The following is a 26045-nucleotide window of genomic DNA, read 5'->3' as shown; positions in this document are numbered from 1 at the left end:
AGGGTGAGGCATGAAATAATAAAACGTATCTTTTGTCAGGCTGGATGTTTGAAATATGAGGTGATTTGAGTCATGCTTCTTCAGTAGTGGAATAAAGACAATTAGCACTTGAATGTTGTCAAGAAATGCTGGAGTGATGTAGGATTGTTAATAAAATTAATTATAGACCAATTTATTATACTGCGACCATGTGTATAGGCTGTAAGTACATTGAAATTAAATCACTGATATCGATTAGGGGGGAAATCAGGCTGTACGTGCTGTTGAAACTTTCACAACTAAAAATAAACACATGGAAATGGGAGACATCTTTTACCTCACTGGTTAGAGGACAACCTGCAGAAGACAGTCAGCTACATTTTGAGTTTGTGTCCCCAACACTAAGAGAAACACAACACTTATTTGTCATCACTTATATCGCGCGAGAGAGGGAGTACATCCTGTTAAAACTAACAGCTCAAAAACCACACGGAATCTGGGAATAATGTGTACATCACTGGTTAGAGGACAATTTGTAGAAAACAGCCAGATACATTTTGAATTGTTGCATTTTGATTCCAGTGGGTCACCAACGTGGTAAGTGTAACAACTCTTTTTTTGTTAGTCACTTTTTTGTTAAATCACATAAATAGTAACTCTTCCATTTCAGAGTCTGGATTTTCCCCCTGAGGATAATATCCATATCATGTTGAAATCAATAGAACAGGGGACACACGTTTAGGGTTCTACATTGTGACATCATTAAAATACTCCTTCTACAATGTTAAAACATTCTACATTGTGACATTAATTCATTGAAATCATGAAACAACTCATTCATGTATTTTCTGATGTTTGATCAGATGTCTTTTACCGGAGAATCTCTGGTCACAGCTATAAGATTTCTCTCCTGTGTGTGTTCTCTTGTGTACTGTCAGACCGCTAGATGAAACAAAACTCTTCCCACATTGACCACAGCTATACGGTTTCTCTCCTGTGTACAGTCTCCTGTGTGTACTCTCCTATGTACAGTCTCCTGTGTGTACTCTCCTGTGTACAGTCAGCTTCCCAGATTGACCAAAACTCTTCCCACAATGATCACAGCTAAAATACTATTCTCCTGTGTGTGTTCTCTGGTGTTGAGTCAGAGCGCTAGATGCAGCAAAACTCTTTCCACATTGAGCACAGCTATAAGGTTTCTCTCCTGTATGTATTCTCTCATGTTTTTTAAGGTCTGCTGACTGGGTGCATCTCTTCCCACATTGAGCACAGCTATAAGGTTTCTCTCCGGTGTGTGTTTTCTGGTGTACAGTCAGCTGCCCAGATTGACCAAAACTCTTCCCACATTGATCACAGCTATAGGGTTTCTCTCCTGTGTGTATTCTTTGGTGTTGAGTCAGATTGCTAGATGCAGCAAAACTCTTCCCACATTGATCACAGCTATAAGATTTCTCTCCTGTGTGTGTTCTCTGGTGTAACGTCAGCTGGCCAGATTGAACAAAAGTCTTCCCGCATTGACCACAGCTATAAGATTTCTCTCCTGTGTGTGTTCTCTGGTGTGAAGTCAACTGGCAAGATTGACCAAAACTCTTCCCACATTGATAACAGCTATAAGATTTCTCTCCTGTGTGTATTCTCTGGTGTAGAGTCAGATTGCTAGATGCAGCAAAACTCTTCCCACATTGATCACAGCTATATGGTTTCTCTCCTGTGTGTATTCTCTGGTGTTTAGTCAGACTGCTAGATGCAGAAAAACTCTTCCCACATTGATCACAGCTATATGGTTTCTCTCCTGTGTGTATTCTCTGGTGTTGAGTCAGATTGCTAGATGCAGCAAAACTCTTCCCACATTGATCACAGCTATAAGGTTTCTCTCCTGTGTGTGTTCTCTGGTGTAATGTCAGCTGGCCAGATTGAACAAAAGTCTTCCTGCATTGACCACAGCTATAAGATTTCTCTCCTGAGTGTGTTCTCTGGTGTAAAGTCAGCTGGCCAGATGTAGTAAAACTCTTCCCACATTGAGCACAGCTATAAGGTTTCTCTCCCGTGTGTATTCTCTGGTGTGACTTTAAATGTCCTGAAGAAACAAAACTCTTCCCACAGTCAGAGCAGCGGTGAGTTCTCTTCCCTGTGGATCTCTGAGGATTTTTCTTGAGGTGTTCTAATGTGGAGAGACTCTTCTCTGCCTTGTCAGCATCATGAGGTTGTTGAGGCTCCTTAGAGGACCCACGATAGTCACGTCTCTCTCCTGTGTGAACAACAAAGTCAGACAGATGGTTAAAGGCCCGCAACAGCGGTAATCCACTGTAAAAGTGATGCCAACAGCGTAGCCATGATGTAGCCATGCAATTGACATCTGTAATGAATGTAATGATTATTTGACAATTGTCTTAAAATTAGCAAGAATAGTCATATTTTAGTAGTAACATCGATGATTGTAGGCTAGAAGAAAGTTAAAGTTGCTGAAATCCTAAGCAGTGTGCCAGACGACTTTTGGTCTCCAATACAGGCCCCTTTCTGTGTTTAATAAAATTGCAGCACGAGGGCAATGCGCACACAATTTGATTGCAGAAACACCTCCCTGCTAATAAGGAAACCAATAGTTTTTCACAATGTATTCTGAATGTGAATGGGGGAAAACTCAGGGGAGTAACCTCCATTTCCAGGTTGCGTATGAGTGCATTTCACACTACTTTGGATTATAATTGTAAGGCTTGTTTGAATGTCCTGCTCAATGTAATGTTTGTGTCATCATCGCAAATCAACCGCTTGGTAACGCTTTTAACTCAGAAATGGCTCCGGAGGAGATGGCTGCCGTTTTACGGTCTCCTAACCAATTGTGCTATTATGTTTTCTTTCGCGATATTGGTAAATTATTTTGTACAAAATGTTTCTGCAACCGTATCTTACTGCAGAAAAGAGCTTCTGGATATCAGGACAGTGATCACTCACCTCGGATTAGACAAAGATTTTTTCAACAACAACAACAAGCAGGACTCAGACGATATTCTCCAAACACCCCACAGGGCCGACATCCTAACTATTCGCAAAAGGAAGCGACGCAGAGGACGAAGAGCCGAATGCCTCGTCCGGACCCGCAGAAGGCGAGTAGGAAAGCTGCCATTACCGTCAATATTACTCGCCAACGTGCAATCATTGGACAATAAACTAGACAAGGTACGTTCACGAATATCCTACCAACGGGACATCAACAACTGTAATATCCTATGTTTCACGGAATCGTGGCTGAATGACGACATGGATATTCAGCTAGCGTGATACACGCTGCACCGGCAGGATAGAACAGCACACTCCGGTAAGACGAGAGGGGGGCGGTCTGTGCATATTTGTAAACAACAGCTGGTGCATGAAATCTAAGGAAGTCTCTAGATTTTGCTCGCCTGAAGTAGAGTATATTGTGATAAATTGCAGGCCACACTACTTGCCTAGAGAGTTCTCAGCTATACTTTTCGTGGCTGTTTATTTACCACCACAGACAGATGCTGGCACGAAGACCGCACTCAGTCAGCTGTATAAGGAAATAAGCAAACAGGAAACCACTCACCCAGAGGCGGCGCTCCTAGTGGCCGGAGATTTTAATGCAGGGAAACTTAAATCAGTTCTACCAAATCTCTATCAACATGTTAAATGTGCAACTAGAGGGAAAACAATTCTAGATCACCTGTACTCCACACACAGAGACAAAGCTCTCCCTCGCCCTCCATTTGGTAAATCCGACCACAACTTTATCATCCTGATTCCTGCTTACAAGCAAAAATTAAAGCAGGAAGCACCAGTGACTCAGTCTATAAAAAAATGGTCAGATGAAGCAGATGCTAAACTACAGGACTGTTTTGCTATCACAGACTGGAACATGTTCTGAGATTCTTCCGATGACATTGAGGAATACACCACATCAGTCACTGGCTTTATCAATAATTGCATTGAGGACGTCGTCCCCACAGTGACTGTACGTACATACCCCAACCAGAAGCCATGGATTACAGGCAACATTCGCACTGAGCTAAAGGATAGAGCTGCTGCTTTCAAGGTGCGGGACTCTAACCCGGAAGCTTACAAGAAATCCCGCTATGCCCTGCGACGAACCATCAAACAGGCAAAGCGTCAATACAGGACTAAGATCGAATCGTACTACACCGGCTCCGACGCTCGTCGGATGTGGCAGGGCTTGCAAACTATTACAGACTACAAAGGGAAGCACAGCCGCGAGCTGCCCAGTGACACGAGCCTACAAGACGAGCTAAATCACTTCTATGCTTGCTTCGAGGCAAGCAACAATGAGGCATGCATGAGAGCATCAGCTGTTCCGGACGACTGTGTGATCACGCTCTCCGTAGCCGACGTGAGTAAGACCTTTAAACAGGTCAACATACACAAGGCTGCGGGGCCAGATGGATTACCAGGAAGTGTGCTCCAGGCATGTGCTGACCAACTGGCAGGTGTCTTTACTGACATTTTCAACATGTCCCTGATTGAGTCTGTAATACCAACATGCTTCAAGCAGACCACCATAGTCCCTGTGCCCAAGAACACAAAGGCAACCTGCCTAAATGACTACAGACCCGTAGCACTCACGTCTGTAGCCATGAAGTGCTTTGAAAGGCTGGTAATGGCTCACATCAACACCATTATCCCAGAAACCCTAGACCCACTCCAATTTGCATACCGCCCAAACAGATCCACAGATGATGCGATCTCTATTGCACTCCACACTGCCCTTTCCCACCTGGACAAAAGGAACACTTATGTGAGAATGCTATTCATTGACTACAGCTCAGCGTTCAACATCATAGTACCCTCAAAGCTCATCACTAAGCTAAGGAACCTGGGACTAAACACCTCCCTCTGCAACTGGATCCTGGACTTCCTGATGGGCCGCCCCCAGGTGGTGAGGGTAGGTAGCAACACATCTGCCACGCTGATCCTCAACACTGGAGCTCCCCAGGGGTGCGTGCTCAGTCCTCTCCTGTACTCCCTGTTCTCCCACGACTGCATGGCCAGGCATGACTCCAACACCATCATTAAGTTTGCTGACGACACAACAGTGGTAGGCCTGATCACCTACAACGACGAGACAGCCTATAGGGAGGAGGTCAGAGACCTGGCCGGGTGGTGCCAGAATAACAACCTATCCCTCAACGTAACCAAGACTAAGGAGATGATTGTGGACTACAGGAAAAGGAGCACTGAGCACGTCCCCATTCTCATCAACGGGGCTGTAGTGGAGCAGGTTGAGAGCTTCAAATTCCTTGGTGTCCACATCAACAACAAACTAGAATGGTCCAAACACACGAAGACAGTCGTGAAGAGGGCACGACAAAGCCTATTCCCCCTCGGGAAGCTAAAAAGATTTGGCATGGGTCCTGAGATCCTCAAAAGGTTCTACAGCTGCAACATCGAGAGTATCCTGACCGGTTGCATCACTGCCTGGTACGGCAATTGCTCGGCCTCCGACCGCAAGGCACTTCAGAGGGTTGTGCGTACGGCCCAGTACATCACTGGGGCAAAGCTGCCTACCATCCAGCACCTCTACACCAGGCGGTGTCAGAGGAAGACCCTAAAAATTGTCACAGACCCCAGCCACCCCAGTCATAGACTGTTCTCTCTACTACCGCATGGCAAGCGGTACCGGAGTGCCAAGTCTAGAACAAAAAGGCTTCTCAACAGTTTTTACCCCCAAGCCATAAGACTCCTGAACAGGTAACCAAATGGTTACCCGGACTATTTGCATTGTGTGCCCCCCCCCAACCCCTCTTTTATGCTGCTGCTACTCTCTGTTTATCTTATATGCATAGTCACTTTAACTATACATTCATGTACATACTACCTCAATTGGCCCGACCAACCAGTGCTCCCACGCATTGGCTAACCCGGCTATCTGCACTGTGTCCCACCACCTGCCAACCCCTCTTTTTACGCTACTGCTACTCTCTGTTCATCATATATGCATAGTCACTTTAACCATACCTACATTTACATACTACCGCAATAAGCCTGACTAACCGGTGTCTGTATATAGCCTTGCTACTGCTACTCTGTTCATCATATATACATAGTCACTTTAACCATACCTACATGTACATACTACCTCAATCAGCCTGACTAACCGGTGTCTGTATATAGCCTTGCTACTGCTACTCTCTGTTCATCATATATACATAGTCACTTTAACCATACCTACATGTACATACTACCTCAATCAGCCTGACTAACCGGTGTCAGTATATAGCCTTGCTACTGCTACTCTGTTCATCATATATACATAGTCACTTTAACCATACCTACATGTACATACTACCTCAATCAGCCTGACTAACCGGTGTCTGTATATAGCCTTGCTACTGCTACTCTCTGTTCATCATATATACATAGTCACTTTAACCATACCTACATGTACATACTACCTCAATCAGCCTGACTAACCGGTGTCTGTATATAGCCTTGCTACTGCTACTCTCTGTTCATCATATATACATAGTCACTTTAACCATACCTACATGTACATACTACCTCAATCAGCCTGACTAACCGGTGTCTGTATATAGCCTTGCTACTGCTACTCTCTGTTCATCATATACATAGTCACTTTAACCATACCTACATGTACATACTACCTCAATCAGCCTGACTAACCGGTGTCTGTATATAGCCTTGCTACTGCTACTCTCTGTTCATCATATATACATAGTCACTTTAACCATACCTACATGTACATACTACCTCAATCAGCCTGACTAACCGGTGTCAGTATATAGCCTTGCTACTGCTACTCTCTGTTCATCATATATACATAGTCACTTTAACCATACCTACATGTACATACTACCTCAATAAGCCTGACTAACCGGTGTCTGTATATAGCCTCGCTACTGCTACTCTCTGTTCATCATATATGCATAGTCACTTTAACCATACCTACATGTACATACTACCTCAATCAGCCTGACTAACCGGTGCCTGTTATAGCCTCTCTACTCTTCTTTTCAAATGTATTTTTACTGTTGTTTTATTTCTTTACTTACACACACACACACACACACACACACACACACACACACACACACACACAGACACACACACACACACACAGACACACACACATACCTTTTTTCGCACTATTGGTTAGAGCCTGTAGTAAGCATTTCACTGTAAAATCTACACCTGTTGTATTTGTCGCACGTGACAAATAAACTTTGATTTGATTTAGTTATTCTAGTTTTCCAGTGAGGAATCAAAACAACAGGAAATCACTCTAGACACAGTTCCTCTGAAGTAGATCAACGGTTCCCTGAATTGGGGCAAGCAAGCGAGTGTCTAGAGCAAGTCTAGAGATAAATCAGACCCAGACTGAACTGTGTAATGTAGTAGGGAGTTGTAGTTTCTCTAGAGATAAATCAGACCCAGCCTGAACTGTGTGATGTAGTAGGGAGTTGTAGTTTCTGGAGATAAATCAGACCCAGACTGAACTGTGTAATGTAGTAGGGAGTTGTAGTTTCTCTAGAGATAAATCAGACCCAGCCTGAACTGTGTGATGTAGTAGGGAGTTGTAGTTTCTCTAGAGATAAATCAGACCCAGCCTGAACTGTGTGATGTAGTAGGGAGTTGTAGTTTCTCTAGAGATAAATCAGACCCAGACTGAACTGTGTGATGTAGTAGGGAGTTGTAGTTTCCAACAGGCCAATATTCTTAAAAGTTTAGTGCATAAAATGCTGTAATTAACTACAATGACCATAATCCACTGCGCTCCTACTTGTCTTGTTTGTGTTTCTTTTACACCTGTGTTAAGTTCTAAATAAAGAGTAAAAACTATAAGTAAAAGACTATAAGTAAAGCTCAAACCAAGTTTATTCCCCCACTGAGTCACAGCTGCATGAGACCAAGACATATTCACACAAGCTGCTGGTATTTAACCCTTTATGCCGATGTCTCCTCCTTACTGGTATTAACCCTTTATGCTGAGTCTCCTCCTTACTGGTATTAACCCTTTATGCTGAGTCTCCTCCTTACTGGTATTAACCCTTTATGCTGAGTCTCCTCCTTACTGGTATTAACCCTTTATGCTGAGTCTCCTCCTTACTGGTATTTAACCCTTCATGCTGAGTCTCCTCCTCTATGCTGAGTCTCCTCCTTACTGGTATTAACCCTTTATGCTGAGTCTCCTCCTTACTGGTGTTTAACCCTTTATGCTGAGTCTCCTCCTTGCTGGTATTTAACCCTTTATGCTGAGTCTCCTCCTTACTGGTATTAACCCTTTATGCTGAGTCTCCTCCTTACTGGTATTTAACCCTTTATGCTGAGTCTCCTCCTTACTGGTATTAACCCTTTATGCTGAGTCTCCTCCTTACTGGTATATAACCCTTTATGCTGAGTCTCCTCCTTACTGGTATTTAACCCTTTATGCTGAGTCTCCTCCTTACTGGTATTAACCCTTTATGCTGAGTCTCCTCCTTACTGGAATTAACCCTTTATGCTGAGTCTCCTCCTTACTGGTATTAACCCTTTATGCTGAGTCTCCTCCTTACTGGTATTAACCCTTTATGCTGAGTCTCCTCCTTTATGCTGAGTCTCCTCCTTACTGGTATTTAACCCTTTATGCTGAGTCTTCTCCTTGCTGGTATTAACCCTTTATGCTGAGTCTCCTCCTTACTGGTATTAACCCTTTATGCTGAGTCTCCTCCTTACTGGTATTTAACCCTTTATGCTGAGTCTCCTCCTTACTGGTATTAACCCTTTATGCTGAGTCTCCTCCTTACTGGTATTAACCCTTTATGCTGAGTCTCCTCCTTACTGGTATTAACCCTTTATGCTGAGTCTCCTCCTTACTGGTATTTAACCCTTTATGCTGAGTCTCCTCCTTACTGGTATTAACCCTTTATGCTGAGTCCCCTCCTTACTGGTATTAACCCTTTATGCTGAGTCTCCTCCTTACTGGTATTAACCTTTATGCTGAGTCTCCTCCTTACTGGTATTAACCTTTATGCTGAGTCTCCTCCTTACTGGTATTTAACCCTTTATGCTGAGTCTCCTCCTTACTGGTATTTAACCCTTTATGCTGAGTCTCCTCCTTACTGGTATTAACCCTTTATGCTGAGTCTCCTCCTTACTGGTATTAACCCTTTATGCTGAGTCTCCTCCTTACTGGTATTAACCCTTTATGCTGAGTCTCTCCTTACTGGTATTTAACCTTTATGCTGAGTCTCCTCCTTACTGGTATTTAACCCTTTATGCTGAGTCTCCTCCTTACTGGTATTAACCCTTTATGCTGAGTCTCCTCCTACTGGTATTTAACCCTTTATGCTGAGTCTCCTCCTTACTGGTATTAACCCTTTATGCTGAGTCTCCTCCTTACTGGTATTAACCCTTTATGCTGAGTCTCCTCCTTACTGGTATTAACCCTTTATGCTGAGTCTCCTCCTTACTGGTATTAACCCTTTATGCTGAGTCTCCTCCTTACTGGTATTAACCCTTTATGCTGAGTCTCCTCCTTACTGGTATTAACCCTTTATGCTGAGTCTCCTCCTTACTGGTATTAACCCTTTATGCTGAGTCTCCTCCTTACTGGTATTAACCCTTTATGCTGAGTCTCCTCCTTACTGGTATTAACCCTTTATGCTGAGTCTCCTCCTTACTGGTATTAACCCTTTATGCTGAGTCTCCTCCTTACTGGTATTAACCCTTTATGCTGAGTCTCCTCCTTACTGGTATTAACCCTTTATGCTGAGTCTCCTCCTTACTGGTATTAACCCTTTATGCTGAGTCTCCTCCTTACTGGTATTAACCCTTTATGCTGAGTCTCCTCCTACTGGTATTTAACCCTTTATGCTGAGTCTCCTCCTTACTGGTATTTAACCCTTTATGCTGAGTCTCCTCCTTACTGGTATTAACCCTTTATGCTGAGTCTCCTCCTTACTGGTATAACCCTTTATGCTGAGTCTCCTCCTTACTGGTATTAACCCTTTATGCTGAGTCTCCTCCTTACTGGTATTAACCCTTTATGCTGAGTCTCCTCCTTACTGGTATTAACCCTTTATGCTGAGTCTCCTCCTTACTGGTATTAACCCTTTATGCTGAGTCTCCTCCTTACTGGTATTAACCCTTTATGCTGAGTCTCCTCCTTACTGGTATAACCCTTTTATGCTGAGTCTCCTCCTTACTGGTATTTAACCCTTTATGCTGAGTCTCCTCCTACTGGTATTTAACCCTTTATGCTGAGTCTCCTCCTTACTGGTATTAACCCTTTATGCTGAGTCTCCTCCTTACTGGTATTAACCCTTTATGCTGAGTCTCCTCCTTACTGGTATTAACCCTTTATGCTGAGTCTCCTCCTTACTGGTATTAACCTTTATGCTGAGTCTCCTCCTTACTGGTATTTAACCCTTTATGCTGAGTCTCCTCCTTACTGGTATTTAACCCTTTATGCTGAGTCTCCTCCTTACTGGTATTTAACCCTTTATGCTGAGTCTCCTCCTTACTGGTATTAACCCTTTATGCTGAGTCTCCTCCTTACTGGTATTAACCCTTTATGCTGAGTCTCCTCCTTACTGGTATTAACCCTTTATGCTGAGTCTCCTCCTGGTATTAACCCTTTATGCTGAGTCTCCTCCTTACTGGTATTAACCCTTTATGCTGAGTCTCCTCCTTACTGGTATTAACCCTTTATGCTGAGTCTCCTCCTTACTGGTATTAACCCTTTATGCTGAGTCTCCTCCTTACTGGTATTTAACCCTTTATGCTGAGTCTCCTCCTTACTGGTATTAAACCCTTTATGCTGAGTCTCCCTCCTTACTGGTATTAACCCTTTATGCTGAGTCTCCTCCTTACTGGTATTAACCCTTTATGCTGAGTCTCCTCCTTACTGGTATTAACCCTTTATGCTGAGTCTCCTCCTTACTGGTATTAACCCTTTATGCTGAGTCTCCTCCTTACTGGTATTAACCCTTTATGCTGAGTCTCCTCCTTACTGGTATTAACCCTTTATGCTGAGTCTCCTCCTTACTGGTATTAACCCTTTATGCTGAGTCTCCTCCTTGCTGGTATTAACCCTTTATGCTGAGTCTCCTCCTTACTGGTATTTAACCCTTTATGCTGAGTCTCCTCCTTACTGGTATTAACCCTTTATGCTGAGTCTCCTCCTTACTGGTATTAACCCTTTATGCTGAGTCTCCTCCTTACTGGTATTAACCCTTTATGTTGAGTCTCCTCCTTACTGGTATTTAACCCTTTATGCTGAGTCTCCTCCTTACTGGTATTAACCCTTTATGCTGAGTCTCCTCCTTACTGGTATTTAACCCTTTATGCTGAGTCTCCTCCTTACTGGTATTAACCCTTTATGCTGAGTCTCCTCCTTACACCTCTGTTGCTAGGCAGAACTTTAGTGATATCAGTTCTTCCTCACTTCATCTGACCTGACCTCGGCCTAAATTCCTCACTCCTCCCCACCTCACGGCTGTCCTGTTGACTTGTTCCAGGCTGTGGCCCTTCTCCTCCCCACCTCACGGCTGTCCTGTTGACTTGTTCCAGACTGTGGCCCTTCTCCTCCCCACCTCACGGCTGTCCTGTTGACTTATTCCAGACTGTGGCTCTTCTCCTCCCCACCTCACGGCTGTCCTGTTGACTTGTTCCAGACTGTGGCCCTTCTCCTCCCCACCTCACGGCTGTCCTGTTGACTTGTTCCAGACTGTGGCCCTTCTCCTCCCCACCTCACGGCTGTTCTGTTGACTTGTTCCAGACTGTGGCCCTTCTCCTCCCCACCTCACGGCTGTCCTGTTGACTTGTTCCAGACTGTGGCCCTTCTCCTCCCCACCTCACGGCTGTTCTGTTGACTTGTTCCAGACTGTGGCCCTTCTCCTCCCCACCTCACGGCTGTCCTGTTGACTTGTTCCAGACTGTGGCCCTTCTCCTCCCCACCTCACGGCTGTCCTGTTGACTTGTACCAGACTGTGGCCCTTCTCCTCCCCACCTCACGGCTGTCCTGTTGACTTGTTCCAGACTGTGGCCCTTCTCCTCCCCACCTCACGGCTGTCCTGTTGACTTGTTCCAGACTGTGGCCGTTCTCCTCCCCACCTCACGGCTGTCCTGTTGACTTGTTCCAGACTCTGGCCCTTCTCCTCCCCACCTCACGGCTGTCCTGTTGACTTGTTCCAGACTGTGGCCCTTCTCCTCCCCTCCTCACAGCTGTCCTGTTGACTTGTACCAGACTGTGGCCCTTCTCCTCCCCACCTCACGGCTGTCCTGTTGACTTGTTCCAGACTGTGGCCCTTCTCCTTTCATAGGATCCCTGACGTCTAACAATAACACATTCTGACAGAATGTAAACGTTCTACATCCCCTTCTCTCAAACAGTGACATGAATGAGGATATTTCATATTTTCAAGTTCAGAAGTCAGAAGTCAGAGCCCATCACCTGCTATGTAAAAGAGACAGAAGAATGCACAATGGTCAATGCTATCTGGGATCCTTGGGACATCCCTACCCTAAACCCTAACCTTAACCCCTACCTTAACCATTTTAAATGTTAACTTCAATGGGCTAGGGACGTCCCAAGGATGTATCTCTACCTGAAAATACATGATCTAAGTGATTGATAGTTGGTATTCAGCAGTCATAAAGCCTAATTTACTTTAATGAACTACTAAAATAGTGATTTTGTCAGACAGCATAGACAGCAGCTCTACACTTTATTGAGTGACTGATCCATTCATCCTTCCATCCCTCCTCAGCCTTCCTCTCCTCTGAAGACCCAGTGAGGGTGGAGCTCAGTCAGAGAGCTGTTGAGGGACTGGTTAGGAAGAACACTTCTACAGCCAGAGAGGTGAGAGGTCACACATGGTTTAGATTGTAAATATTTATGTCCCCTTAGTGGTTCATCACGTCAGCTAAAGGGAATATGTTCCATCATCTATTTTTATTTACATTAGTACAAATGGTCGACTGATATTGGTGTAATTTCTCACCCTTTTGGCTGTATGAAAGTTAATTTCCCCCTCAGACACACACATTTGTTCTTTGTTATTACCTGAGCCACTGCCTGTTCAGCCTGCTATCATCCAGAAGGCGAGGTCAGTACAGGTGCATCAAAGCTGGGACTGAGAGACAGAAGCTGTTTTTCAATCTCAAGGCCATCAGACTGTTAAATAGCATCACTAACACAGAGAGGCTGCTGTCTATGCATTACTCATCTCATATGTATATACTGTATTCTATTCTACTGTATCTGTCTATGTATTACTCATCTCATATGTATATACTGTATTCTATACTATTCTACTGTATCTGTCTATGTATTACTCATCTCATATGTATATACTGTATTCTATTCTACTGTATCTGTCTATGTATTACTCATCTCATATGTATATACTGTATTCTATCCTATTCTACTGTATCTGTCTATGTATTACTCATCTCATATGTATATACTGTATCAGTCTATGTATTACTCATCTCATATGTATATACTGTATTCTATTCTATTCTACTGTATCTGTCTATGTATTACTCATCTCATATGTATATACTGTATTCTACACTATTCTACTGTATCTTAGTCTATGTATTACTCATCTCATATGTATATACTGTATTCTATTCTATTCTACTGTATCTGTCTATGTATTACTCATCTCATGTGTATATACTGTATTCTATCCTATTCTACTGTATCTGTCTATGTATTACTCATCTCATATGTATATACTGTATTCTATTCTACTGTATCTGTCTATGTATTACTCATCTCATATGTATATACTGTATTCTATTCTACTGTATCTGTCTATGTATTACTCATCTCATATGTATATACTGTATTCTATTCTACTGTATCTGTCTATGTATTACTCATCTCATATGTATATACTGTATTCTACACTATTCTACTGTATCTGTCTATGTATTACTCATCTCATATGTATATACTGTATTCTATCCTATTCTACTGTATCTTAGTCTATGTATTACTCATCTCATATGTATATACTGTATTCTATACTATTCTACTGTATCTGTCTATGTATTACTCATCTCATATGTATATACTGTATTCTATTCTATTCTACTGTATCTGTCTATGTATTACTCATCTCATATGTATATACTGTATTCTATTCTACTGTATCTGTCTATGTATTACTCATCTCATATGTATATACTGTATTCTATACTATTCTACTGTATCTGTCTATGTATTACTCATCTCATATGTATATACTGTATTCTATTCTACTGTATCTGTCTATGCATTACTCATCTCATATGTATATCCTGTATTCTATACTATTCTACTGTATCTTAGTCTATGTATTACTCATCTCATATGTATATACTGTATTCTATCCTATTCTACTGTATCTGTCTATGTATTACTCATCTCATATGTATATACTGTATTCTATACTATTCTACTGTATCTGTCTATGTATTACTCATCTCATATGTATATACTGTATTCTACACTATTCTACTGTATCTGTCTATGTATTACTCATCTCATATGTATATACTGTATTCTATTCTACTGTATCTTAGTCTATGTATTACTCATCTCATATGTATATACTGTATTCTATACTATTCTACTGTATCTGTCTATGTATTACTCATCTCATATGTATATACTGTATTCTATCCTATTCTACTGTATCTTAGTCTATGTATTACTCATCTCATATGTATATACTGTATTCTATTCTATTCTACTGTATCTGTCTATGTATTAGTCATCTCATATGTATATACTGTATTCTACACTATTCTACTGTATCTGTCTATGTATTACTCATCTCATGTGTATATACTGTATTCTATCCTATTCTACTGTATCTGTCTATGTATTACTCATCTCATATGTATATACTGTATTCTATTCTACTGTATCTGTCTATGTATTACTCATCTCATATGTATATACTGTATTCTATTCTACTGTATCTGTCTATGTATTACTCATCTCATATGTATATACTGTATTCTACACTATTCTACTGTATCTGTCTATGTATTACTCATCTCATATGTATATACTGTATTCTATCCTATTCTACTGTATCTGTATTACTCATCTCATATGAATATACTGTATTCTATCCTATTCTACTGTATCTGTCTATGTATTACTCATCTCATATGTATATACTGTATTCTACACTATTCTACTGTATCTGTCTATGTATTACTCATCTCATATGTATATACTGTATTCTATTCTACTGTATCTGTCTATGTATTACTCATCTTATATGTATATACTGTATTCTATTCTACTGTATCTGTCTATGTATTACTCATCTCATATGTATATACTGTATTCTACACTATTCTACTGTATCTGTCTATGTATTACTCATCTCATATGTATATACTGTATTCTATCCTATTCTACTGTATCTGTCTATGCATTACTCATCTCATATGTATATACTGTATTCTATACTATTCTACTGTATCTGTCTATGTATTACTCATCTCATATGTATATACTGTATTCTATCCTATTCTACTGTATCTGTATTACTCATCTCATATGTATATACTGTATTCTATACTATTCTACTGTATCTGTCTATGTATTACTCATCTCATATGTATATACTGTATTCTATACTATACTACTGTATCTGTCTATGTATTACTCATCTCATATGTATATACTGTATTCTATACTATACTACTGTATCTGTCTATGTATTACTCATCTCATATGTATATACTGTATTCTATCCTATTCTACTGTATCTGTCTATGTATTACTCATCTTATATGTATATACTGTATTCTATTCTACTGTATCTGTCTATGTATTACTCATCTCATATGTATATACTGTATTCTACACTATTCTACTGTATCTGTCTATGTATTACTCATCTCATATGTATATACTGTATTCTATCCTCTTCTACTGTATCTGTCTATGCATTACTCATCTCATATGTATATACTGTATTCTATACTATTCTACTGTATCTGTCTATGTATTACTCATCTCATATGTATATACTGTATTCTATCCTATTCTACTGTATCTGTATTACTCATCTCATATGTATATACTGTATTCTATACTATTCTACTGTATCTGTCTATGTATTACTCATCTCATATGTATATACTGTATTCTATACTATACTACTGTATCTGTCTATGTATTACTCATCTCATATGTATATACTGTATTCTATTCTACTGTATCTGTCTATGTATTACTCATCTCATATGTATATACTGTATTATATACTATTCTACTGTATCTGTCTATGTATTACTCATCTCATATGTATATACTGTATTCTATCCTATTCTACTGTATCTTAGTCGATGTAATACTCATCTCATATGTATATACTGTATTCTACTGTATCTTAGTCTATGTATTACTCATCTCATATGTATATACTGTATTCTACACTATTCTACTGTATCTGTCTATGTATTACTCATCTCATATGTATATACTGTATTCTACACTATTCTACTGTATCTGTCTATGTATTACTCATCTCATATGTATATACTGTATTCTATTCTACTGTATCTGTCTATGTATTACTCATCTCATATGTATATACTGTATTATATACTATTCTACTGTATCTGTCTATGTATTACTCATCTCATATGTATATACTGTATTCTATCCTATTCTACTGTATCTTAGTCGATGTAATACTCATCTCATATGTATATACTGTATTCTACTGTATCTTAGTCTATGTATTACTCATCTCATATGTATATACTGTATTCTACACTATTCTACTGTATCTGTCTATGTATTACTCATCTCATATGTATATACTGTATTCTACACTATTCTACTGTATATTAGTCTATGTATTACTCATCTCATATGTATATACTGTATTCTATCCTATTCTACTGTATCTTAGTCTATGTATTACTCATCTCATATGTATATACTGTATTCTACACTATTCTACTGTATCTGTCTATGTATTACTCATCTCATATGTATATAATGTATTCTATTCTGCTGTATCTGTCTATGTATTACTCATCTCATATGTATATACTGTATTCTATTCTATTCTACTGTATCTGTCTATGTATTACTCATCTCATATGTATATACTGTATTCTATACTATTCTACTGTATCTGTCTATGTATTACTCATCTCATATGTATATACTGTATTCTATACTATTCTACTGTATCTGTCTATGTATTACTCATCTCATATGTATATACTGTATTCTATACTATTCTACTGTATCTGTCTATGTATTACTCATCTCATATGTATATACTGTATTCTATCCTATTCTACTGTATCTGTCTATGTATTACTCATCTCATATGTATATACTGTATTCTATACTATTCTACTGTATCTGTCTATGTATTACTCATCTCATATGTATATACTGTATTCTATTCTGCTGTATCTGTCTATGTATTACTCATCTCATATGTATATACTGTATTCTATTCTATTCTACTGTATCTGTCTATGTATTACTCAACTCATATGTATATACTGTATTCTATACTATTCTACTGTATCTTAGTCTATGTATTACTCATCTCATATGTATATTCTGTATTCTATACTATTCTACTGTATCTGTCTATGTATTACTCATCTCATATGTATATACTGTATTCTATACTATTCTACTGTATCTGTCTATGTATTACTCATCTCATATGTATATACTGTATTCTATTCTACTGTATCTGTCTATGTATTACTCATCTCATATGTATATACTGTATTCTACACTATTCTACTGTATCTGTCTATGTATTACTCATCTCATATGTATATACTGTATTCTATACTATTCTACTGTATCTGTCTATGTATTACTCATCTCATATGTATATACTGTATTCTACACTATTCTACTGTATCTGTCTATGTATTACTCATCTCATATGTATATACTGTATTCTATCCTATTCTACTGTATCTGTCTATGTATTACTCATCTCATATGTATATACTGTATTCTATTCTACTGTATCTGTCTATGTATTACTCATCTCATATGTATATACTGTATTCTATTCTACTGTATCTGTCTATGTATTACTCATCTCATATGTATATACTGTATTCTATTCTACTGTATCTGTCTATGTATTACTCATCTCATATGTATATACTGTATTCTATTCTACTGTATCTGTCTATGTATTACTCATCTCATGTGTATATACTGTATTCTATCCTATTCTACTGTATCTGTCTATATATTACTCATCTCATATGTATATACTGTATTCTACACTATTCTACTGTATCTGTCTATGTATTACTCATCTCATATGTATATACTGTATTCTATTCTACTGTATCTGTCTATGTATTACTCATCTCATATGTATATACTGTATTCTATTCTACTGTATCAGTCTATGTATTACTCATCTCATATGTATATACTGTATTATATACTATTCTACTGTATCTGTCTATGTATTACTCATCTCATATGTATATACTGTATTCTATCCTATTCTACTGTATCTTAGTCTATGTATTACTCATCTCATATGTATATACTGTATTCTATTCTATTCTACTGTATCTGTCTATGTATTAGTCATCTCATATGTATATACTGTATTCTACTGTATCTTAGTCTATGTATTACTCATCTCATATGTATATTCTGTATTCTACACTATTCTACTGTATCTGTCTATGTATTACTAATCTCATATGTATATACTGTATTCTATCCTACTGTATCTGTCTATGTATTACTCATCTCATATGTATATACTGTATTCTACACTATTCTACTGTATCTTAGTCTATGTATTACTCATCTCATATGTATATACTGTATTCTACACTATTCTACTGTATCTTAGTCGATGTAATACTCATCTCATATGTATATACTGTATTCTATCCTATTCTACTGTATCTTAGTCTATGTATTACTCATCTCATATGTATATACTGTATTCTATACTATTCTACTGTATCTTAGTCTATGTATTACTCATCTCATATGTATATACTGTATTCTATCCTAGTCTACTGTATCTGTCTATGTATTACTCATCTCATATGTATATACTGTATTATATACTATTCTACTGTATCTGTCTATGTATTACTCATCTCATATGTATATACTGTATTCTATTCTACTGTATCTTAGTCTATGCATTACTCATCTCATATGTATATACTGTATTCTATTCTACTGTATCTGTCTATGTATTACTCATCTCATATGTATATACTGTATTCTACACTATTCTACTGTATATTAGTCTATGTATTACTCATCTCATATGTATATACTGTATTCTATCCTATTCTACTGTATCTGTCTATGTATTACTTATCTCATATGTATATACTGTATTCTATTCTACTGTATCTGTCTATGTATTACTCATCTCATATGTATATACTGTATTATATACTATTCTACTGTATCTGTCTATGTATTACTCATCTCATATGTATATACCGTATTCTATTCTACTGTATCTTAGTCTATGTATTACTCATCTCATATGTATATACTGTATTCTATTCTACTGTATCTGTCTATGTATTACTCATCTCATATGTATATACTGTATTCTACACTATTCTACTGTATATTAGTCTATGTATTACTCATCTCATATGTATATACTGTATTCTATCCTATTCTACTGTATCTTAGTCTATGTATTACTCATCTCATATGTATATACTGTATTCTACACTATTCTACTGTATCTGTCTATGTATTACTCATCTCATATGTATATACTGTATTCTATTCTACTGTATCTGTCTATGCATTACTCATCTCATATGTATATACTGTATTCTATACTACTGCATCTGTCTATGTATTACTCATCTCATATGTATATACTGTATTCTATTCTACTGTATCTGTCTATGTATTACTCATCTCATATGTATATACTGTATTCTATACTATTCTACTGTATCTGTCTATGTATTACTCATCTCATATGTATATACTGTATTCTATACTATTCTACTGTATCTGTCTATGTATTACTCATCTCATATGTATATACTGTATTCTATTCTACTGTATCAGTCTATGTATTACTCATCTCATATGTATATACTGTATTCTATTCTATTCTACTGTATCAGTCTATGTATTACTCATCTCATATGTATATACTGTATTCTATACTATTCTACTGTATCTGTCTATGTATTACTCATCTCATATGTATATACTGTATTCTATTCTACTGTATCAGTCTATGTATTACTCATCTCATATATATATACTGTATTCTATTCTACTGTATCAGTCTATGCAGCTCTGACATTGCTCGTCCATATATTTATATATTCTTATTCCATTACTTAGATTTGTGTGTATAAGGTATTTGCTGTGAAATTGTTAGATATTACTGCACTGTTGGAGCAAGGAAATCAAGCATTTAGTTAGATATTACTGCACTGTTGGAGCTAGGAACACAAGCATTTAGTTAGATATTACTGCACTGTTGGAGCTAGGAACACAAGCATTTCACTACACCCGCAATAACAACTGCTAAACACATGTATGTGACAAATAACATTTGATTAATTATGAAGGTCATGTGTAAAATGTACTTTTCCCCACTCATTCACCCCATCTCTTTACGTTGGTAATTTTTATTCAGTGGCCTGACTGCGTCAAAGGCCCATCCTGGTCGATCTGAACCTAATGCAGTTTGGAGTGATCAGATGACAGAAGTCACATTTAGGTGCCAGGTGTAACTGAGGCCATAGATGCTCCATATCCATTACTTTGAGTGTTTTATATAATATGACTAAATGTGTTTCTGTGTTGCAGGGACAGTCAATAAATGGAACAGCAAGGCCACAGAACATGACATAAGCAGAGCTGTGGGAGACCACCTCCAGCCCCTGGTAGAGCCGGGGGTGGTGTTTACCACTCCACCACGCCTTCAGCAGGCTGGAAAAGTGGGATTGATCTGGTTGATCCATTTGTTTGTTTCAGTTTGCAGTAGTTGAATCCTTTGACGTATTGTTGAATTAAACATTTATCTTCAACAAATGCACTGGGTTGGTTGAAAAGTGATACTAAACGTACATACCAGCACTATTTTGACATAGTGGGAGATATACTGAATTTATACTTTTTTCATAATAAGATGGACCAAGACACGTATTGGTTTTACAAGAGTCTGTTTATTGTCAGTCATTGGGTTAATTTCTTTTGCAATATGTTCAAATCAAGCTTTATTTATACAGCACATTTCAGACATGGATGCTTCACAGGAAAAAAAATAAAACAATGAAAATAAACAGAAATATTTACCACAACAAACATAAGATTAACAACTGAAAGACGAATTAGCATTCTAAGGAAAATCCATTGATTAAAATATTAATAGGATGCAACATCCAACTCAAAATATAAGCATGTTTTTAGGAGGGGCTCTGAAAGACACTATGGGGGTGTCCACTGAAAGTTGACTAGTAACAACAACTGGGACCTAAAAGACACCCACCATGAGACCCACTAAATCTGCCCAAGAAGAGACAAACAAAAGAAAAACCCACACCAAACTTAAAGACAGGAAGCAAACCAAAAAGGTGGAGCAACTTAAGGTGTTGACTCTCCACATGTATCAAGACAACTGGAGCACTGGGCCAGACACTCTTAAATAGAACCTGGACCAGCTCAGGTGAAACACCTTCCCACTAACGAGATGGACAAGCCAGCACAGGTGTAACACATACTGACTAACGAGGTGACAGCAATCAGTGCGTCCTACGTGCTAACGGGCTAGACGTGCTAACGGGCTAGACGTGCTAACGGGCTAGACGTGCTAATGGGCTAAAATCCAAACCTCAAAACATAAATGGAAAAACCAAAGCCTGTAACACCTTTCCCCCTTAAGACAACAAATATATCCCATATTTTTGTTGGACAAGTTTGCTCACCACCAACAGAAAACAACTTCCATTTCATATTAAAATCAACTACAATGATTCACCTTCACCAATATAAACATGGTGTCTACTGGCTGTCAACAATTAAAAACAAGAAAAAAACACGTATTTCTAAATAATAACATACAATAGTATTATTTGTTTCTCCTTTTTCTTTCTATAGAATCCTAAAACTCACTAGCTTCTAGAACTCTCGTCTTCCTAAATCCCACTAGCTTCTAGAACTCTCGTCTTCCTAAAACTCACTAGCTTCTAGAACACTCGTGTTCCTAAATCCCACTAGCTTCTAGAACTCTCGTCTTCCTAAATCCCACTAGATTCTAGAACTCTCGTCCCTTTGGAACGAGTCCAAACAAAACTCATCTCCAATACAGAAAAACGTGCAGTCAAAATAAATTGTAATCCATGGCAACGCACTGGCTAAACGCAAAACACAAATCTTTTTGAATGCCCACTCTTGAGACAATCAACAACCTAGTTGTCCTTACCACAGACATGTCTGATTTCAAGAGGAAACTCTTGCAAAATCCGTAGTAACTTTCCACCTCACTGCGGAGCTTCTCTCTCTTTTCAGGGTTCACTAGATAGGCATGTTGTTGGATCGGGGCCCAGTCCCCAATGTCATGCTCTAGTACATTTGGGTTGGCACATGTGATAATTAACCCTAATATTCTAAAAGCAGGGCAACAATGTCAATATAATTATACCAAAAATTGTCAGTTGGTTGCATAAATAATTATGATTACTAAATGTTACATGAAATGTAAATATGAAAAATTTGGTTGCATAGTCTTATTTTCAGTCTTCTCAATTACATTTTGCTAGGTGGGATAGCCCAATGTCAAAACACAGTTTTAACGTGTCCAAATCATTAACCAATATGCAGAAACAGTTTGGGATAAATCGAAAACATAAAATGTGCTATTTACACAAACATCTGCCACAATAAACATATTCCTTGCATTTTTTTTAAACAAGCACCTTATAAACTGCACAAGGAGCAATAAATCACTGATATCGATTAGGGGGAAATCAGGTTGTACGTGATGTTGAAACTAACAACTAAAATAAACACATGGAAATGGGAGATATCTTTTACCTCACTGATTAGAGGACAACCTGCAGAAGACAGTCAGCTACATCTTGGAGTGATACATTTAAATGTAGGGGTCGCTAAACAAAGGAACACAACACTTATTTGTCTTAACTCATCGATAACGTGTTGAAATCAATTGTGTGACAGAAGGGAGATGAGGTTGCACGTCCTGTTAAAACTAACAACTCAAAAACCACACGGAATCTGGGAATAATGTGTACATCCCTGGTTAGAGGTCAATTTGTAGAAAACAGCAAGATACATTTTGATTCAAGTGCGTCACCAACGTGGTAAGTGAAACACAACTCTTTTTTGGTTAGTCACTTTTTGTTAAATCTCATAAATAGTAACTCTTCCAAATCAGAGCCTGGATTTTCCCCCTGAGGCTAATATCCATATCATGTTGAAATCAATAGAACAGGGAACAAACGTTTAGGGTTCTACATTGTGACATCATTAAAATACTCCAACTACAATGTTAAAACATTCTACATTGTGACATTATTTCATTGATATCATGAAACAACTCCTTCACTTATTTTCTGATATTTGATCAGAAGTCTTTTATCAGATTATCTCTGGTCACAGCTATAAGATTTCTCTCCTGTGTGTGTTCTCTGGTGTGAAGTCAGAGAGCCAGATGTGGTAAAACTCTTCCCACATTGACCACAGATATAAGGTTTCTCTCCTGTGTGTATTCTCTGGTGTGAAGTCAGAGAGCCAGATGTAGTAAAACTCTTCCCACATTGACCACAGATATAAGGTTTCTCTCCTGTGTGTATTCTCTGGTGTATAGTCAGATACCAAGATGTAGTAAAACTCTTCCCACATTGATCACAGCTATAAGGTTTCTCCCCTGTGTGTGTTCTCTGGTGTAGTGTCAGAGTTCTAGATGCAGCAAAATTCTTCCCACATTGACCACAGCTATAAGATTTTTCTCCTGTGTGTATTCTCTGGTGCACTATCAGCGCTCCATTTCGACCAAAACTCTTCCCACATTGACCACAGATATAAGGTTTCTCTCCTGTGTGTATTCTCTGGTGTGAAGTCAGAGAGCTAGATGCAGTAAACCTCTTCCCACATTGACCACAGCTATAAGGTTTCTCTCCTGTGTGTGTTCTCTGGTGTAGAGTCAGAGCTTTAGATGTAGCAAAACCTGTTCCACATTGACCACAGCTAAAAGGTTTCTCTCCTGTGTGTGTTCTCTGGTGTGATAAAAGATTGTCAGATCGACCAAAACTCTTCCCACATTGACCACAGCTATAAGGTTTCTCTCCTGTGTGTATTCTCTGGTGTAGTGTCAGAGCGCTAGATGTAGCAAAACTCGTCCCACATTGACCACAGCTATAAGGTTTCTCTCCTGTGTGTGTTCTCTGGTGTGATACCAGCTGGCCAGATCGACCAAAACTCTTCCCACATTGACCACAGCTATAAGATTTCTGTCCTGTGTGTATTCTCTTGTGTTGAGTCAGATGGCAAGATCGACAAAAACTCTTCTCACATTGACCACAGCTATAAGATTTCTGTCCTGTGTGTATTCTCTTGTGTTGAGTCAGATGGCCAGATCGACCAAAACTCTTCCCACATTCACCACAGCAATAAGGTTTCTCTCCTGTGTGTGTTCTCTGATGAATTTTAATGCCTGATGAGGTGAATCTCTTCCCACAGTCAGAGCAGCAGTGAGTTCTCTTCCCTGTGGATGTCTGCAGGTGTTTATTGAGGTGTTCTAATGTGGAGAGACTCTTCTCTGCCTCTTCAGCATCATGAGGTTGTTGAGGCTCCCCAGAGGATCCACGATAGTCCCGTATCTCTCCTGTGTGAACAACAAAGTCAGACAGATGATTTAAGGCCCCAAACAGCGGTAATCCACTGTAAAAGGTGATGCCAACAGCAGAGCCATGATGTTGGACAACAATTGACGTCTGTAATGAATGTTAAAATTATTTGATATTTGCCTTAAAATGAGCAAGAGTCATATTTTGTCTTGTTTTCACATTAGTAGTAACATCGATGATTGTAGGCTAGAAATAAGTTATTCATGTTGTTGAAACTCTAAGCAGTGTGCCAGGCGACTTTTGGTCTCCAATATAGGCCCCTTTCTGTGTTTGCTAAAATTGCGGCACGAGGGCAATTTGATTGCAGAAACTCCTCCCTGCTAATGAGGAAACCGATAGTTATGAATGTACTATATCTGCCTGGAGCAAAAATGGTGAGCAAAGATTTTAGTTTTTCACAATGTATTCTGAATGTGAATGGGGGAAAACTCAGGGGAGTAACATCCATTTCCAGGTTGATGATGAGTTCATTTCACACTACTTTGGATTATAATTGTAAGGCTCGTTTGAATGTCCTGTTTAATATAATGTTTGCTACAGTATTATGTATTATGTGTAATTATTGAAGAACCGCGTTAATGAAAGTATCCATTTGGGTGTTGTCAATAAAGTTAAGATTCTATTTTTTATTTTTTTATTTCACCTTTATTTAACCAGGTAGGCCAGTTGAGAACAAGTTGAGAACATCACTGCTCTCGGTGATGCATTTTCTTCTTTGACGCACCTCATGTCTAAACTTCTTTACAGTGAAATGATTTTGATTGGTGATCTCAACTGGTGTTGGTTAATGCCGGTGTCTGATCATTTAAAAATGTTTTGTAATTCTATGAATCTTACCCAGTTGATTAACTCACCCACTCGCCCTAATCTAAAATGCCCAGATAAATCTACCCTGATTGATTTGATATTGACAAATGTTCCACATAAATATTCTGCGGTTGGTGTTTTTTGTAATGATTTAAGTGACCATTGTGCTGTTGTTGCTATTAGAAATACTAAGATTTCTAAGTCTAACCCGCGTTTTATTCGTAAGAGAAATCTGAAGTGTTTCATTGAGCAGGCTTTCTTTCATGATTTGTTTTATTTTGACTGGAGCAAGATTGAGTTTATCCCTGATGTGGAAACTGCCTGGAAATTCTTTCATGATGGTTTTCTCCAAATAGTAAACAGACATGCTCCAT

At 38.7% G+C, this 26045-nt stretch overlaps 1 protein-coding gene across 1 annotated transcript; it reads right to left on the bottom strand.

Annotated features, from left to right (window-relative positions):
• Positions 1–349: 349 nt before the first annotated feature.
• On the bottom strand, positions 350–26045 carry LOC115186447 (zinc finger protein 420-like). Its single transcript, XM_029746073.1, has 4 exons — positions 26037–26045; positions 23788–24486; positions 1144–2093; positions 350–380 (listed from the first exon to the last, which is right to left on the bottom strand). The coding sequence occupies exons 1-4, from the start codon at positions 26043–26045 to the stop codon at positions 350–352; spliced, it is 1689 nt and encodes a 562-aa protein (XP_029601933.1).

Source organism: Salmo trutta, unplaced genomic scaffold, assembly GCF_901001165.1.
Source record: "Salmo trutta unplaced genomic scaffold, fSalTru1.1, whole genome shotgun sequence".
Lineage (NCBI taxonomy): Eukaryota > Metazoa > Chordata > Actinopteri > Salmoniformes > Salmonidae > Salmo > Salmo trutta.
This window is presented reverse-complemented; position numbering and strand designations above follow the sequence as displayed.

Bases quoted from the DNA above. Each gene is read 5' to 3' on its own strand.
- LOC115186447 (XM_029746073.1), bottom strand. The intron at 2,094-23,787 runs ATCTGTGGTCAA...AAGAGAACTCAC, and splicing joins ACACAGGAGAGAAACCTTAT to CGCTGCTCTGACTGTGGGAA. The intron at 381-1,143 runs TGCTGCATCTAG...TGTTTCTCTTAG, and splicing joins GCTCAATGTGGAAAGAGTTT to TGTTGGGGACACAAACTCAA.